The 16451-nt window shown below is 38.0% G+C and overlaps 1 protein-coding gene across 5 annotated transcripts in view; it reads left to right on the top strand.

Moving 5' to 3' along the window:
• LOC120513356 (ABI family member 3 binding protein) overlaps window positions 1–16451 on the top strand; it is a 139883-nt gene that overhangs the window by 60611 nt on the left and 62821 nt on the right. For 2 of the 5 annotated variants that reach the window (XM_039732699.1, XM_039732698.1), the window contains 6 exons: window positions 11471–11536; window positions 11942–12004; window positions 13024–13083; window positions 13440–13505; window positions 14447–14521; window positions 15580–15654. In XM_039732699.1, the coding sequence (XP_039588633.1) occupies window positions 11471–11536; window positions 11942–12004; window positions 13024–13083; window positions 13440–13505; window positions 14447–14521; window positions 15580–15654 (405 nt within the window). Of the gene's footprint in view, window positions 1–807; window positions 877–1207; window positions 1283–2635; window positions 2696–3066; window positions 3133–4991; window positions 5019–6974; window positions 7041–7564; window positions 7640–11470; window positions 11537–11941; window positions 12005–13023; window positions 13084–13439; window positions 13506–14446; window positions 14522–15579; window positions 15655–16451 lie in introns of all 5 variants that reach the window. The other 3 variants (XM_039732696.1, XM_039732697.1, XM_039732700.1) reach the window with 3 other exon arrangements.

Genomic DNA, 16451 nt, shown 5'->3' with positions numbered 1-16451 from the left:
TTGAAACTATCACTCTTCTTTTAGCCTTTCTGTATAAACATAGATGTAATTCTGCCCAGATTTCTAAACTGGCACTATAAAAAACATATCACTGAAGATTCAGATGCTTTCTAGTTAATCCTTACAAAATTTCTATTATGTGTTTTTATTATTTTAAAGATGTTATTTGCCTGGGGCAACAGACAGTTTTCCAAAATAAGGGAAAAAATAATAAAATAAGAGCCAGTTGGAAAGATTTCATTTCCTTGTCATGCCAATAGTATGCCTGATGCATATGTTTTTGGAAGACATTAACATTGAAGGAAATCCATTACTGAGGGGGAGATTGATTACAATAGTCAGCTGTTCACATGTCTGACAAAAGGCAGTTTCCATATTTCATTTGGTCCAGCTCCTGTTTTGTCATCCTTTTTCCTTCTCCAGTTTTAGCACCAGGATATTGTCCTTCCTGATCCTAGAAAAAAATTCCATGCAGTCACAGTTTGCTACTTTTTATTAATAGTATGTTCTCCCATTTTGAATAGCTTTGTATTTTCACTTTTTAAGTCTTTATTTCACCTTTTTATGTGAGTCTGACAAAAATTTGGTCATAAAATGCTTTATGCATCAATGTGTCTTTTTGGAAATAATTTTCAAGTCAAATGTACAATCAGTTATTGTACATTTCACACTTTATCTTTCTGTGGAACATAATATGTTAAGTATTACCCAGAAGTTTTGTCAGATTATGAAGGAATACGATGTTGTTGCAGAAGGTTTCTTATCAGTTCAAAACAACACAGCATTATTTTTGCTTTTATTTTCCAGTTTCACATGACTTTCTTCATGTTATTTCTACTCCCCAGACTTTTACATCTTCAGAAATACCAAGCACTGGTAAATTATAATAATATTCTTTCAAAAGCCTTTTGATTGGTTGGTGATGAAAAGTTTGTTGCTGCTTTCGTGTTGATGATTTCAGACAGCCATTGAATGCCACTTGCCTTGGGTGTTGCCCTACATAATATTTTTTTTCGACTCCTGTATCACCATCCTCATTCCATCCACACCAGCCTAACAATCCATGAGACAGAGTAATGCCCAGCTGACTTGCAAGAAATTTTCCCTGTGCTTCAGTTTTAACAAAGCAATATCTCTTTGCTAAGTCCTGAGATATTCAGGTAGCTCTGAGACAATTAAGCCTTTTAACACAAGATTATTTTTCCAGATTTAGGTGAAAGGAAGCCTCTTTCTTCAAGTGTCAAAACATCTGGCATGCCAGAAATGCCACCAATCTCAGCTGGTAATGATATCTGTCTTTTCTGTAGTTCTCCTCACATCTAGGCACCCTCTCAAAAACACAGCAATGCTTTGCAAAATGAAAGATTTATTCTGACTTGCTCTGTATAGAGCTGGAGAGACAGAAACTAGTTGCACCTGCTGCAATGTTTGAGACATTTGAAATGAAAATTGCAATGATAAGATTAATTTTTTTTGATGTCTGTAAGCAATTACCTTGTCCATATTTTCTTGTGAAGGTTTGTTTGTATAGATGAATACACACACACACACACACACACATACACATACACATATACGTATATATATGCACGTATATGTGGAGGCCCATCACTGTTAGGAATGGTTAAATAAATGTTAACATGTCCAATTTGCTCCTTTTTGCACACTGGAAAAGCTCCTCCACTGGTAGAAAAAAGATTTATCTACAATTCTTAAGCAGGTCCAAACACTGTGGTTAGTGAGTCATCGAGTGTTGCTAGGAAAGGGTCAAGTCGAAGAGAACTGAACAGAAGGATTTCCATTTCCAAAGACTGGGAATATCAAAATATCCCAGAGGAATCAATCAGCACTATTTCCTTATTGCCATCAGCTGCATCCAAGGGCATGTTTGTAAACTGTCACAAGTCTTGCCTGCCTTAAACCTGAAACCATGCCCAAAGCAATGGGCAAATATGCATGGTAGTAGTGAGTACACATAGTCCAGGTTTGACACTAGTTTATGTATTAGTTCGTGCATTCTCCCTGTGTGAAATTAGGATAAGAGGGTATGAGGAGATCACTTGAGTAAAGGGACTTTTTCTTCAGTGCAGAAAGTGTTGAGTTGTACAAGTGTAAGTTGTAAGATGTGCTAGAATTATGTGGAAAATATTGCTTTTTTTCACTTGCTAGCAAGCATTTATATAAAGAGAGATATAAACACTACACTGTGTTTTATTAGTGCCAGGGACACTAATTTCTGACCCATAGAATGAAGGATTTCATTAATTATTGGCAAAAAGTGAAATCAGATCTTGAATTCTAAATTCATAGGTGAGATTCTTAGTTGCCATGTTACCTCTGCAAGAACTGTTAGAATCTGTCAAGAAAGTGTAAGGAGTGGTTTGGTGAATTGGATATTCTGGCATTTTTCTGCTGATGTAGAGCCATTTAGCCACTGAGTAAAGCCAGGGAGTATTGTGTTAGTTGCAACCACCACAAGACACTTGACTGTGGGTTTGAGTCACAGGGTGCTGCCAGGAAAGGGCAGGTGTGGCCCTAGATACAGACTTTTAGGGTGTTGTACTGCTGGTGCTGCTTGTGCTGCTGTGGCAAGGCTGAGTGCATATCTCAAGATCATTTCTGTGTCTGACCATAGCAACCAAGAGACCAGATCTGGAATGGACCACGTCTGCTTCACGGGAAACCACAAGGAAGGGTAAATAGCCAGCGATTCCCTCCTTCACTGCTTACTTTGGCCATGCTCTTCTCTGCAGCAATGAGCCTCTGCAGATGTGCTGGTGTCCCAAAGAGTGGCTCAGTGGTGTGGCTGGACCTTTATGGCTCCTTACTAGAAATCATTCTACCTGTAAATGCTCTGGGGAAGCATTTCCAGGTTTGCTCTCATGCCTTGGCTGCCAATGCCATTTGAAAGGCAGCATTGTGCCACCACCCTGGGCAGTGAAGCTGTGACACGGTAGCCTGGCCCAAGCAGGGCCACGTGCCCTTCTTTATAGCTGTGTCTTGATGTGACCTGTGTGACAGCAGCCTGTGTGAGGAGCTGAAGGCAGTTTCTGTGTTTGATCTTAGCCGCTCGAAGACCGAGGCCGAAGTCCACCACCCCTTCCTCCCTGGCAACTCCAGGAACTGTGATGGGTAACTAGCAACAGCCTTCTTTTCCCATTGTCTGCCATCTCTTGCACTGCCCATCACACCTCCCACCCCAAACCACCTGGCATCCTTTGTCACCTTCCATGGGGAGGATGGAATCCTCTTGGTGCAGCTTGGCTTGCCGAAGCACTCGCCACACCGGTTCTGCCATTCTCTTGTTTGATCCCACGCTTTTTCCATGGCCGATGAGCATTTTCTGCAGGAAGCACGTGACATTCTGCAGAGGGACCATATTGTTGCCCCTGTCCCTCAGCTGCATTTTTGTGTTTGGGTGGTGGGTCTTGCTTTCTCTGGTGCATTCAAACATGTTCCTGTGATGCAGACCCAGCTGGGCTGGCACAAGAACACAGCAAAGCAGCTCAGCCACCCTCCAGGCATTCCGTGGGCAAGGCTGCACTTCTTGGTTTCCTCACCACTGAAACTCAAGGCAGCTGGTTTTCTTCTGCCCATGCCTTTCCATTGCCATCACCTGGAACTGGGAATGCTCTGCCCTGCTGCTGCTTTTGTGGCTATGTTTTTTTGAATTGATACCTCATTTCAGCTTTTGATGAATATTGGTATGTTTCTTCATGGTTTAAGGCACTGGCAGCGTCTGGTACTAACAATATTTCTTGCAGATCTGACAACTATGCAAGGCAGCAGTGTCCCAAGAGATATTGTTGTGCTTTTAGCCAGCCTGTTATGGTTCTTGGGCCTACATTGGGATAAACCTTCAGTGTGAATACAAATGGGGCCATACGTGCAAACCATATTATTTCAGACATTTCCTGTGGCACTTATCTGCAGTGGTGGAGATGCTTGTGGTAACAGTGGTACTAACAATATTTCTTGCAGATCTGACAACTATGCAAGGCAGCAGTGTCCCAAGAGATATTGTTGTGCTTTTAGCCAGCCTGTTATGGCTCTTGGGCCTACATTGGGATAAACCTTCAGTGTAAATACAAATGTATATACGTGCAAACCATATTTAGTTCAGGCATTGCCTGTGGCACTTATCTACAGTGGTGGAGATGCTTGTAGTAACAGCTTCTTTCACACTGGCAGGTGTGCAAGACCAGTCCTGTGTCTTTGTAGTATTTTGTGGCCCATGGGGTACCAAAGTATTACATGAGCAGGCTGGTGTACCTAAAATCTGAAGTTGAGTGTGAGTTAAAAATTTAATGAACAGTAAAAAGTGACTTGGCACTTTTGTCTGGAGCAGTCTTGCTTTCATATCAACTGAGATATTTCACACACTTCAGGATCTTTTCCAGGGAATTTACATTCCCTACTTTGCATTACTTGAAGTAATTTTCTAAGCTTTCTTGTTTTTATAGTGGAGAAATCAGATACTTGTAATTATAACAAGGCATATAAATTTGGCTGGACTAAGGATATTCATTTCTGTTTCCCTGCCTGGTGATGTTGTCTGAATCACTTTTTATGTTCTCTTATTTTTGCCAAATTTTTAAATTGGATTTTTTCCAGTATCTTCATCTCATAAATTCACTTTCTCCTTGACTCCTCTTGGCCAGTGTTCTTGTACTTTTTCAATCTTGCATTCCTTCTAACCACATGGGAATTTTTTCCATATTCCTTGTGCCATTCTGTTTAATTTTTTGCATTATATTTTTGTGTGTTTACACATCTTTGAATATTAACATCTTTCTTTTTAAAATTCTGCTAAATTTGCAAAATACATATTTTTTCTGTTCTTTATTGTTTGTACTCTAAACCATTGAGTCCATGGTTGCAGGTGATGCAATGGTGTGATTGTTCTTGTATTTTTTTAAATAATAAGCCACCATTTTTTCCAGCTTCACATGACTTTTTTCATGTTACTTCCACTCCCCAAACTTCTACAGCTGGAAAAATGTCAGAGCGAGAGACTGGTAAATGGCATTTATTGTATACTCTATCCTTGATTTCTCTTGATATTCGTGTGCAATTTTTATGTCTCTCATATATCCTCTATTTTTAGTACTATCTCCAGTGGTCTTTCATTTGTTCATTAAACTTCATGTTATTTGTAGTAATCACCAGTGTATAATTAGTAGTTCTAGCCTCAAGTAAGTGATCCTGATACTACCTGGCACTTTCAGGCTAGTACTGTCTTACTGAAGGGTTCTGATGTGGTCAGTGGGGCAGAATTCAGCACTTAAGAGGAAACCCTCAGGCTTTGATGAATTTTGGGATATCAGCATAACAGTTATCCTTTGCAGTGGGAATGTTTTTCTTTACCTAGTAGACACATTTAATGAGATTCACTGGTTGGTCTTTGGTTTACTGTTTACAACTTTTTGAAGTAGTCTCTGATATTTAAAAGGCTGCTGCAGTACATAATTTTGGTCCTAAAAGTTATTTCTACAGTTACTTCTGCTAATAATTTATTATTTTCCTCAATTTATTCATAAAGAATATAGATTTTTAAGCACAATTTATGACTTTTTATTTGAGCATGAGATTCTCCCAGCATATAGTCATAAAACATAGTAGAAGGTTGCTGCGAGGTTCTCATTCTCGGTTCTGTTCATGCTAGCATGATTTAACAAGTGACATTTTATTACATCAGTGTATCAGACATCACTCTTTCTGGGGCCAAATCAAATGGAACTGGGTAAATGAGCATTGACGTAGTTCATCATCTGAAGATTAGCTAATTACAACATGCATACACTATTTGTGTTTTCTCTGGTCTTATTTGGCTACAGTTTGGTCAGTGTTCTTTTAGTTTTCCTTCACAGACAAATTTAGAAAAGCTTTTATCTATTCAGAATTCACACTGAACACAAACATGATACAGCTGTACTAATACTCAGTGGGTGGTGCTGACAGTTATCTTGCCTCTGCATGAACACAAGATCTTTGTTTTCTTTTGAAGCTGAGGGCTCCATCTATCCAAGGTCATTTCTATCTTCAGTAGATGGAAAACTTTTAGCAGTTTATCAGGCATGACTTTGCTGTGGTCTGCAGTATTGCTCTCACCAAGTTAGCCCAGCCTTCTCTCTTGTTTTAAAGAAGTGGGCTACTTAGATTACTTATTACTTGGCCTTGGGCTTTATTAAATCATGAGTGTTCTTAACATTAAGAGTACCCACTCTTCATTTTTTCATATAATACCACTCATAGAAATGTTTCTTTCATGCTCTAGGCTGCATAATTTCTCTAATGGAAATGGTGGTCTTAGGGGTTGATAGAATCTGGGTTTCTTGGGAGTTTTTGGTTGGTATTTTTTGCTGTTGTTGTTTTTGTTTGTTTGCTTTTTGTTGTTTTGGTTTTTTTTTTAATTTGTGTTTTTATTAATATATTGTCAGAAAAACGTAAAAACATTTTAAGCTGTTATCTGGCAAAGTATGGTCTGTCTCAAAAATCCTGCTTCTATCAAAGTAGTTTTGTGACAGTTGCAGGGAAAATCTCATTCTTGGCCAAAATACGGATTTGTAGGAAAGTGTTTTGATACCACCTGTGTGAAAATTGTGTGCATGCTGTATCAAAATAATATTGGGCGTTTGTAATAAACTCCTTATTTGATTTGTCTGGCACATCCAAACTAAAGTGTAGGGGAGGAGGGTTTTGCTGTCAGCTGTTGCTATTGGACAGAATTTTAAAATCAGATGCAGACAGTTGGCTTAGTAGCTAATGCCTAAAATTAGATGTTATGTGTCCAAAAAAAAAATTACCCCATGAGACAAAAATGTAGTAGGTTACCACAAATATCAATCAGAAGTGTATACACAAGAATCATAAAATAAATGTATGTCCCTTGGACCTGCTAAGAACTGAAGATCCCCTTATCTAAAGGCTGATTTCACTTACTGTTTCAAGATTATTTTCATATTTGATCTTAGCTACCCAGGGATCAGGCCTGAAAATCACTTCTCATCCCTCCATGGAAACCAGAGGGAGCGTGATGGGTAAATAGCCTATAATTCCATTAGCTTTTCCATTGCTTGCCATCCCTTCCAGCAGCTGTGGAGAGTGCCAAGCTTCATTCAGACACGTTGCTCCAAAGACTGCTTGATGCTGGGCTTTCTCCCCACACTCCACCCCCACCCCTGCTCAACTCAGCCATTTCTGTGCAATCTAAGCTGGAAAATAATTCCCCACAGTGACTGAACAGCAATCCACAAATAGACCTCTGCTAGCTTATGTTGTCTCTAGGTTTCTTCTGGCAGCTGCAGTTTTCTTTCAAAGAATAAGTACTTTAAAAAGAGGCCAGTGAGAAGAAGATTGCCTCACATGAGCTACTGGAATTGACCCTCCTTCATTTCACACCAGCTTCAGTGTTCATGTAACACCTCATTTCTCAGTTGATCCTTACAGCTGCTGTCACCTTGCTTGATCTCACATCAATGTTGTCTTGAACTGCCCAACAGCTAATGGCCAAATACTGTGGATCTGAGGCCAGTTCTAATTTTAACTCCAGATTTTCTTTCAGCTTTTGATGAAAATCAGCACATTTCTTCAAGACCTGAAACATCAGGCATCCAAGAAATACCATCAGCTATACCTGGTAATACTTGAAAAATGTGATTTTAAATAGGAATTGCCCCAGAGATTTTTATTTTAAAAAATTGTGTCTTAGTTAAGTTGAATATGACTCAAAATAGCTTCAGAACTGTTGTAATTAGGTTGTTCTCTCAAATACCAGACTAATTTAGGAAATTTTGCATGAAAATGTAAATATTCTCTTCTAATTTTGGCCTATATTCCTGGTATATTTACAAGTCTGTATTGCTGTGTTTGGTGTTAATAGTCGTGTCTTATTACATAAAGTTCTCTTTCTAAGTTGCAGTACTGAAGAGGGATAGAGTGAAAGGTATTATAAGTTTTGTATAAATCCCTGAATGAAACCATCCTAAGTTGGAACTGTTGAGTAAGTCTCATAGAAATAGCAGGAACAATAGCAATGGTGGAGAATAGACTCTAAAATACGTTAATTTGAATATATTTAAAGCAGTGATTAAGTTAGACATTTGGCTGGGAGTCTGCATAGTCAGGAGAAACAAAAATGTGCAATGCCAAGTGTATTGCTTGAGTACAATAATGTTGTACCTTTGCAAATAAAAGGTACAACACTGTAATTAAAGAAAACATTTGCAAAAAATTGTCCTTGACCAGACGCTTCCATGATAGCTCTGATGCTTGCAAACACCCTTGAAACCTGTTATACCAGATCCAAGTAAAATTGAACTGGTGGATTAATAGCATTTTATTGACATTTAAATTAATTACACCTAATAGTATATAATAATCTATATAGTTTTTTTGGTTTTCCTTATCAGCATTTATGCTTTAGTGTTCTTCTACTTCCTCAATTCTTAAATAAGTCAATTTACCAATACCTTACAAAATGGGACACTGAACAAATATCAGTGTTCTGTTTAGTTTAGTGTCCCTGCAAGGAGAAATATTTAATTTCCATTCAATGATGACAATTTCCTTCAAAGTCTATTTCAAGTTGTTACCAACACTCCTTGCAGCAAAAATTAGTTAGGTTTAATTTTCATCACATTGCCACTTGCTGCCTTTTTTCTGCTGTGAACACATTTTCTTCTAAGTCCAAGTGGCCAGCCTGTTAAAAGACAGTTCTGTATCTGTCACTTCTTGATCAGCAGCTAGAAAGCATTTTTGGTACAAGGTGCAAAAAGAGTGATCTTTTTCACCAACTTGTTTGAATTTCTTCCTTGTGTTGGTGTAATTTAAACTCCAGAAAGTGTAGAAGAAGATTCTTAGGAGTTCTGTCTAGCATCAGATACTGGTTCTTGTCACCATATTGGGACACATGTCTTTCTCCTTACTAACAAAATACAGAAAGGACTTGGAAGTGCCCAGTATTTTGCTTGTGTTTGCAGTGACATCATCTTGAACAACACAGCTTGTGTGTTTGCTATCCCAGCAACAGTCAGATTCCTCGGCATTTTAAATCCAGATTTTCTGTGCAGCTCTTAATGAAACACAGACAGTTTCTCAATTCCCATCTAAAGCATCTGGAGTCACGGAAATACCATCAGCTCAGTCTGGTATTGACATTTCTTGCAAACTGAGTGTTCTTGAATTATCAGAAGGGTTCCCAGGTTGCTTTTAGTGAAATGTTGATTTCCTTTACTTTGGGGATAAGAAAAACTGCAAGATAAAAATTCTGCATCAGTTACTATTTGTGTTTAAGTTAATATCTATGATGTTTAACATACTGGATTATGATCTTCTTTCCAAATTCTGAGTTCACTTTTACAGTACTAATTAGTAGTATTAGCCATGATTGCCACTGACCAGTATTATTTAATGTCATAGAACTTTACCATGTGATACCGTGGGGCTTGTAACCAAACTATAATTTCTCTACTATATGTAGTGCATCATGATACAGATAGCTGTGGTATTGCTGTAAGTCATACTCTTTTTTATTTGCTAATTTCTTTGGCATTACCAAAGTGTATTTCCATGGCTATTGGTATTTAAGACATTGTCCTGGTCAGTTACAATGTTGGGGGCAGAGAGTGACACGTGCAGGAAATTCTCTTTGTGGATTTATCTTCTATATATATTGTTCACGTTCGGTTGCAGTTTTAAAACAGCTTCATGGTTGTTGGGGTTGTAAATCCTGAAGCTGCATAGAATATTCAAGGATATTTGTCATTAAGGAGAACTCTCCAGCTATGACAAAAATCCTTTCAGGGAGATTAGAGGTAGCACAGTGAGCATTGCAAACCCAAGTTCAGGGTGAGGGGCTTTTTTAAACAGCTTGAGACTTGATAGTCTAGCTACATCTAGGGAAAAAAAAACACCTTTTATTTGGGGAGATAAAGGTTTGCCAGCTTTCCTCATGTGTCCTAAAGGGTCCAGTCAATTTCTTTCATATTTTCTCCCTCTATAGGACAAATTTAATGCTGAACACAGGAACTCTCCTTTTTTTTCTCTTGGTACACTCTGAACCTTGTGTTCTACTGCAGATCTCTACAGATATTTGTAAATGTTCTATAGTATCCCCCTGTACATTAACAAATAGGTATTTTTATATTTGCCATCATAACAGTTATGTTGATCACTTCTTTAAACCAGTGGTAGGCAAGGAGAAAATATTCAGAAAATGTACTTGTGAAGCTCTTATTATTTCCATTTTTCAGCAACAAAATTAAGATGGAGAGGCCAGTAAGTAGCCCTGTGTAGCAGAGAAGTGCGTAGTCAGATGAAAAGGGATACATTTCTGAAACTACTTCAATCCACTCCCCTGTCAATTTACCCTACAAACTTTTGATGCAATTTTTAAAGATTTTATGTGCTAAGACTGGAGGAGTCTAACAGAATTTTCAGAACAAGAACTCCTTGTTTGAAATGTTCTCTTTGTTGGTCCATCAGATTTGTGCTCTTCTAATTTTTCTGTACTGTGTTCTTGCAAGAGTGATGACGGTGTCCAAACTTTGATTCCATTTTCTGAGATAAACTGTTTGACTATCATCTGTTTGTGTTAGGAATCTGTTCTATGCTTTTATGAGAAACTTTTTTCCTTTTCAATAATACATTCTTAGACAAAAGAAGGGATTTTTTTATTGTGATCTTTGCATTCACTGTTGTCATTTCCATATCTGTTCACTAATTACTGTGTAGTAAATGTGACTCTTCTTGTAACTTATCCTTGTCTTCCAGTGTCTATATGAAATTCTGTCTGTCCAAAGTGCTTCATAGTACTTCATACTTGTTCAGAATGAAAACTTGTAAATTAATCAAGCTAGTCTATTAGAGATTCTTACAGATTTTGGTTAAGAAGGCACAAGTTGGTTTTCTTCTACCAGAGTGCCCAACTCTTCATGGAAATCCTTATTAAGTTGACTTGTATGCATTTTTTAGTGGAGAACCTATTGTTTCTCTTCTTCTTTTTTTTTTTTCCAGGCATGTATTAGTTTAGATCAAAGTTCATTTTTAAGTATGGTGAAGTATATAATAATCAGAGCTAGTTAATAGTTTTTCAGATAAAATATAAGGTGGGCAGTATCTTTGATGCAAACAAAACTTCTGGCTATATATTCATTGACTAGTTTGAAATTTATGGTTGGAAAATATTTGGTGCCTGAAAAAGGATTTTGGAATGTGTCATTTACTGCAATTAAAAGGCAGCTCTGGAGCATCATGTCTGCCACTATTGTGCAATAGGAGCAGTGTTTAGCCAGTGGCTGGTGGTTTGTGGTAATATCAAGTGACTATAAGCTGATGTAGGGTTTATTTGGTAGAAAGAGCATACATGAGAAACCACAATTGATTTACTTGGGTGTGATTGAAGTAATGCTTTCATATGCATCGAGACACTTCCATAACATCTCAAGATAGTTTCCATCTCTAATCTTAGTTCTTCCGAGACCAGTTCTGGAGCCCACATCTTTCCCTTTCCTGCAAACCACGAAGACAGTGATGGGTAAAGAGTAATCCTAATTTCTATCTATCATTTCACAATACTTAAATAAGAAAAGCTGTATTTTAAAATTTAGTCCAAACATTTCAGTTCTTTTACTGATAGCAGCAATGCCAAACATTTCAGCAAGATTATCAGTCATTTACGTAAATGATGAGGTACTTAATCATTAGACTTCTCAATTACTCTTTCTAATTTTCTGCTCTATAGGCTTAGTTCACTAAAAGATTAACTGTCTTTATACTACACTAACTCCTGATTTTGAAGTGGAATAACCTTGTAATGAATGCAAATAGTTATGTAAAAGAGTTTAATATGGGCTTTAATCACACAGTTCTGTACTGATCCATCTTTAAAAAAAAGAAGTTTGTCACTATTTGTGAAGAAAGTTTTCTGGTTTAATCTTAGTTACTCAGAGACCAAAGCCGAAATCTTCTTCTCCTTACCTTGCAAGCCAAGGAACAGTGGAGGGTAAAAACATATTTTAATTTTTTTGTTTTTCCTTGATGTCATTTGACATAATTTTCACTTGCTTTGAGCAATATCTGTGGTTTGTTAAAGCACTGTAAAACACTTGCCATACTAATGACATGGTTATGATGTTTGAACATGTTTTTTTCCATTACTTGAAAAGTCAGTTTTGAAGGAACCAGTGACAAAAAGAATTTGTCACAGAATTCCTGTGTGACTCTATATGCAGTTGTTATTTTGAAAATTCTTTCTAGAATGAAATATTCCAATATGGCAGAAACATCATTTTGTGTCTTCTTACTAACGTGGATTTGTTAGCATACAGAACTTTTTTTTAATCTTTTTGAATGAGGACTAAAGCTCAAGCTTGATGTATGGGCATGTTAATGAATGGCTTATAAACTAACTGTAAGGAAGAAGGGGAATTATATTTCATAGGGAATTGCAACACCTTTCATGTGAATGATGAGAGCTTACATATTCTGTTATATGTAAAAATAGTAATAGTGAAAACAGTAAGAAAATACTTGCATAAATTATTGAACTTTTAAGAAAGGTTGGAGTTATGACTGAATATTGATAGCACAATGTGCAGTTTATTTCTTCATGCTAGAAAAATTAGTAATTAGCATTTGCAGCTGCTTGCATGGGAGACGTACCCAGCACTTGTCATCCTGAATTTTGAATTCTAACATAAGTCTTGTGTCCTGCTCTCTCTGCATTTCCTACTGGTTTTGGATTTTCCAAGGATGTGTAAGGAGTGGTTTGGTGAATTGGATATTCTGGCATTTTTCTGCTGATGTAGAGCCATTTAGCCACTGAGTAAAGCCAGGGAGTATTGTGTTAGTTGCAACCACCACAAGACACTTGACTGTGGGTTTGAGTCACAGGGTGCTGCCAGGAAAGGGCAGGTGTGGCCCTAGATACAGACTTTTAGGGTGTTGTACTGCTGGTGCTGCTTGTGCTGCTGTGGCAAGGCTGAGTGCATATCTCAAGATCATTTCTGTGTCTGACCATAGCAACCAAGAGACCAGATCTGGAATGGACCACGTCTGCTTCACGGGAAACCACAAGGAAGGGTAAATAGCCAGCGATTCCCTCCTTCACTGCTTACTTTGGCCATGCTCTTCTCTGCAGCAATGAGCCTCTGCAGATGTGCTGGTGTCCCAAAGAGTGGCTCAGTGGTGTGGCTGGAGCTAAAAATCATTCTACCTGTAAATGCTCTGGGGAAGCATTTCCAGGTTTGCTCTCATGCCTTGGCTGCCAATGCCATTTGAAAGGCAGCATTGTGCCACCACCCTGGGCAGTGAAGCTGTGACACGGTAGCCTGGCCCAAGCAGGGCCACGTGCCCTTCTTTATAGCTGTGTCTTGATGTGACCTGTGTGACAGCAGCCTGTGTGAGGAGCTGAAGGCAGTTTCTGTGTTTGATCTTAGCCGCTCGAAGACCGAGGCCGAAGTCCACCACCCCTTCCTCCCTGGCAACTCCAGGAACTGTGATGGGTAACTAGCAACAGCCTTCTTTTCCCATTGTCTGCCATCTCTTGCACTGCCCATCACACCTCCCACCCCAAACCACCTGGCATCCTTTGTCACCTTCCATGGGGAGGATGGAATCCTCTTGGTGCAGCTTGGCTTGCCGAAGCACTCGCCACACCGGTTCTGCCATTCTCTTGTTTGATCCCACGCTTTTTCCATGGCCGATGAGCATTTTCTGCAGGAAGCACGTGACATTCTGCAGAGGGACCATATTGTTGCCCCTGGCCCTCAGCTGCATTGCCCTGCTTCTTTGTGTTTGGGTGGTGGGTCTTGCTTTCTCTGGTGCATTCAAACATGACAGCGTTCCTAAGAGGCAAATCCAGCTAGGCTGGCATAAGAACACATGCCTTTCCATTGCCATCACCTGGAACTAGGAATGCTCTGCTGTGCTGTTACTTTTTAAGGCCATTTTAGGGTTTTAAGACCAAAACCTCATTTCAACATTTGGTGAATCATAAGATGTTTCTTCACAGTTAGAGACACCAGCGCCTGTGGCAGTAATATTTCTTGCAGCTCCGGTAGTGATGCAAGATGGGTATTGTCCCAAGAGATATTGTTGTGCTTTTAGCCACCCTGCTCCTTCTCTTGGGCCTAGATTTCAGGAAAGATTAATTATAGAGATAAAAGGGGCCATACATGCAAAACCACATTTATTTCCGGCTTTGGCTATGGCAATTCCACTTCTCTTGTAATGTGATCTCTTCTTCATATTTCTTCTAGCAGCTTCCTCATCATTTTCATCATCAGTGCATTTTCACACATTTACATTAGGAAATCCATGGCATGTTCATTTGAGATGTTTTCCTTTCCCAGATCCCTAGTTTCTTAGTCACGTCTTGAAACCTGTTCAGTCTATATGTTCAGATGATGCCAAAAAATGTTTTCTTTTGGTTTTCTTTTTCCAGCTTCACTGGACTCTAATCACATTAGTTTCCTGTCCCAAACTTCTGCATCTGCAGAAATATCAAAAACAGAGACTGGTAAATTGTATTCACAGTATTTCCATTGCTTAGTGTTTGGTTTTACATCAAGGATGTTACAGTTACAAGCTGTTTGCTCTGATTGCTTGGTGTCTGAAGAATTTTGTTTGCAGTGTCTGATAAGCTCTATAATTACATGGTGATATTTTGTGTTATGGGATCAGATACAAATGAAATCACAGAAATTAATATTTTTATGTGATTTTAAGATGTTGAATAGATTAGGACCAGTAGGACCAATAGCTAGATGGGTTCATTATCAATTATAAACATATGCTCCTGACTGGGACATTTCACCATGGGGGATTTTCTGTTAGCCATAACATACACATAATTTTGCAGCTTTCTCTATTCATAAGACTTTTCTTCAGGTTATGTTGCTGTTGCACCTTGAAACTTTTATTGCTGGGGCCATAGGTATGCAAGAACATATTTGCATTTATTACAAAGGTAGGAATGTGCAAGAGATAAGAAGGAAAATTATCCTAAACCTGGCAGTCAGTATTTCAACACTTTTGTGTTAGAATTTCTGCCTCAGTCTTTCTCTTCTATCTATCACAGAAGTTTTGTTAATTTGTATTATGTCAATTAGGTAAAATACCACAAATGACAAATTGCATGATGTGTAGTACATTAAAACCCATTAGTCAAAATACTGGCTTTTGTTATATTGAAACACATAAAGCTTTGACAATAGAAATACCTGGTTGTACAAATTCATATTTGCATGCATTTAAATTATATAGGTCTCTTTCTATGGGTGCAGGTGAAGTCAAAAGCACAGCTTTTTTCATGTTACATTGGTACAGATCAATTGATTCTTGTTGATAAATCTGATTTAACAGGACTGCATTTCCTGTCAGGGTGTGTCTATTATTAACAAAACTTTGAAGTTTTGTTACTTTCTTTTTAAGTTGGAAATGTGTGAAACTCTGTTGTAGTGGTGTTGGCATCTTGCGAAGCAACGTACAGCAATCTTTCTTTTTCTGATTTTTGCTTCCTTTGCTATGTCTGCATCAATATGCATCTGTCTCAGGGATATTTACATTTTTCCACAGTTACAAGTTCAGCTGACCTGGAAAAACCTATGCCTCCATTTTCCAGAACACCTCACGTGCTAACAACAACTGCGGGTAATAGTAATGCATTAGCTTTTCAGTTAAACCCCTTTTGATGTTTAGACAGCCATTTCTGAAATGTTATTAATCCTAGATATTTTCATCATCTTCCATGTTGTCTTCTGTGCGAGTCATGATCACTGACAGCATCCTTTTTCACATGACAACTTGCGCTTTCTGCCGAGAAACTCACCTAGTAGTGTTTCTGATCTTACATTCATTTCTCAAAAAGCTTCTAGGGCTATTTTGAGATATACTTACATGAAGTAAACCTGGTTTAATACTACTAAACTAGGTTCAATACTACTATAAATCTTAATAAGAATTCTTAAATTACTTGTGGCTTTCTTATATGCTTAATTGTTATATGCTCAATTAGAACACATGTTGTTATACCAAATATTGTCTTGCCAGCATAGGAAATAGGAAGCTCCTTTCTTACTTTTGGGGTTCTGATCTTACATTCATTTCTCAAAAAGCTTCTAGGGCTATTTTGAGATATACTTACATGAAGTAAACCTGGTTTAATACTACTAAACTAGGTTCAATACTACTATAAATCTTAATAAGAATTCTTAAATTACTTGTGGCTTTCTTATATGCTTAATTGTTATATGCTCAATTAGAACACATGTTGTTATACCAAATATTGTCTTGCCAGCATAGGAAATAGGAAGCTCCTTTCTTACTTTTGGGTTTTTTGTGTGGTTTTTTTTCTTCGCTGTTTAGCAATTTTTTAGCTTTACTCTTGTTTTTATGTGTGTATAACAGATTTTATGACACCAAAATTCACTAAAAAATATTGACACAAA

This window comes from Passer montanus, unplaced genomic scaffold (assembly GCF_014805655.1).
Source record: "Passer montanus isolate IOZ18808 unplaced genomic scaffold, ASM1480565v1 scaffold80, whole genome shotgun sequence".
Taxonomy (NCBI): domain Eukaryota; kingdom Metazoa; phylum Chordata; class Aves; order Passeriformes; family Passeridae; genus Passer; species Passer montanus.
Note: the sequence above shows the minus strand (reverse complement) of the source record. Positions and strands in the feature narration are given on the sequence as shown.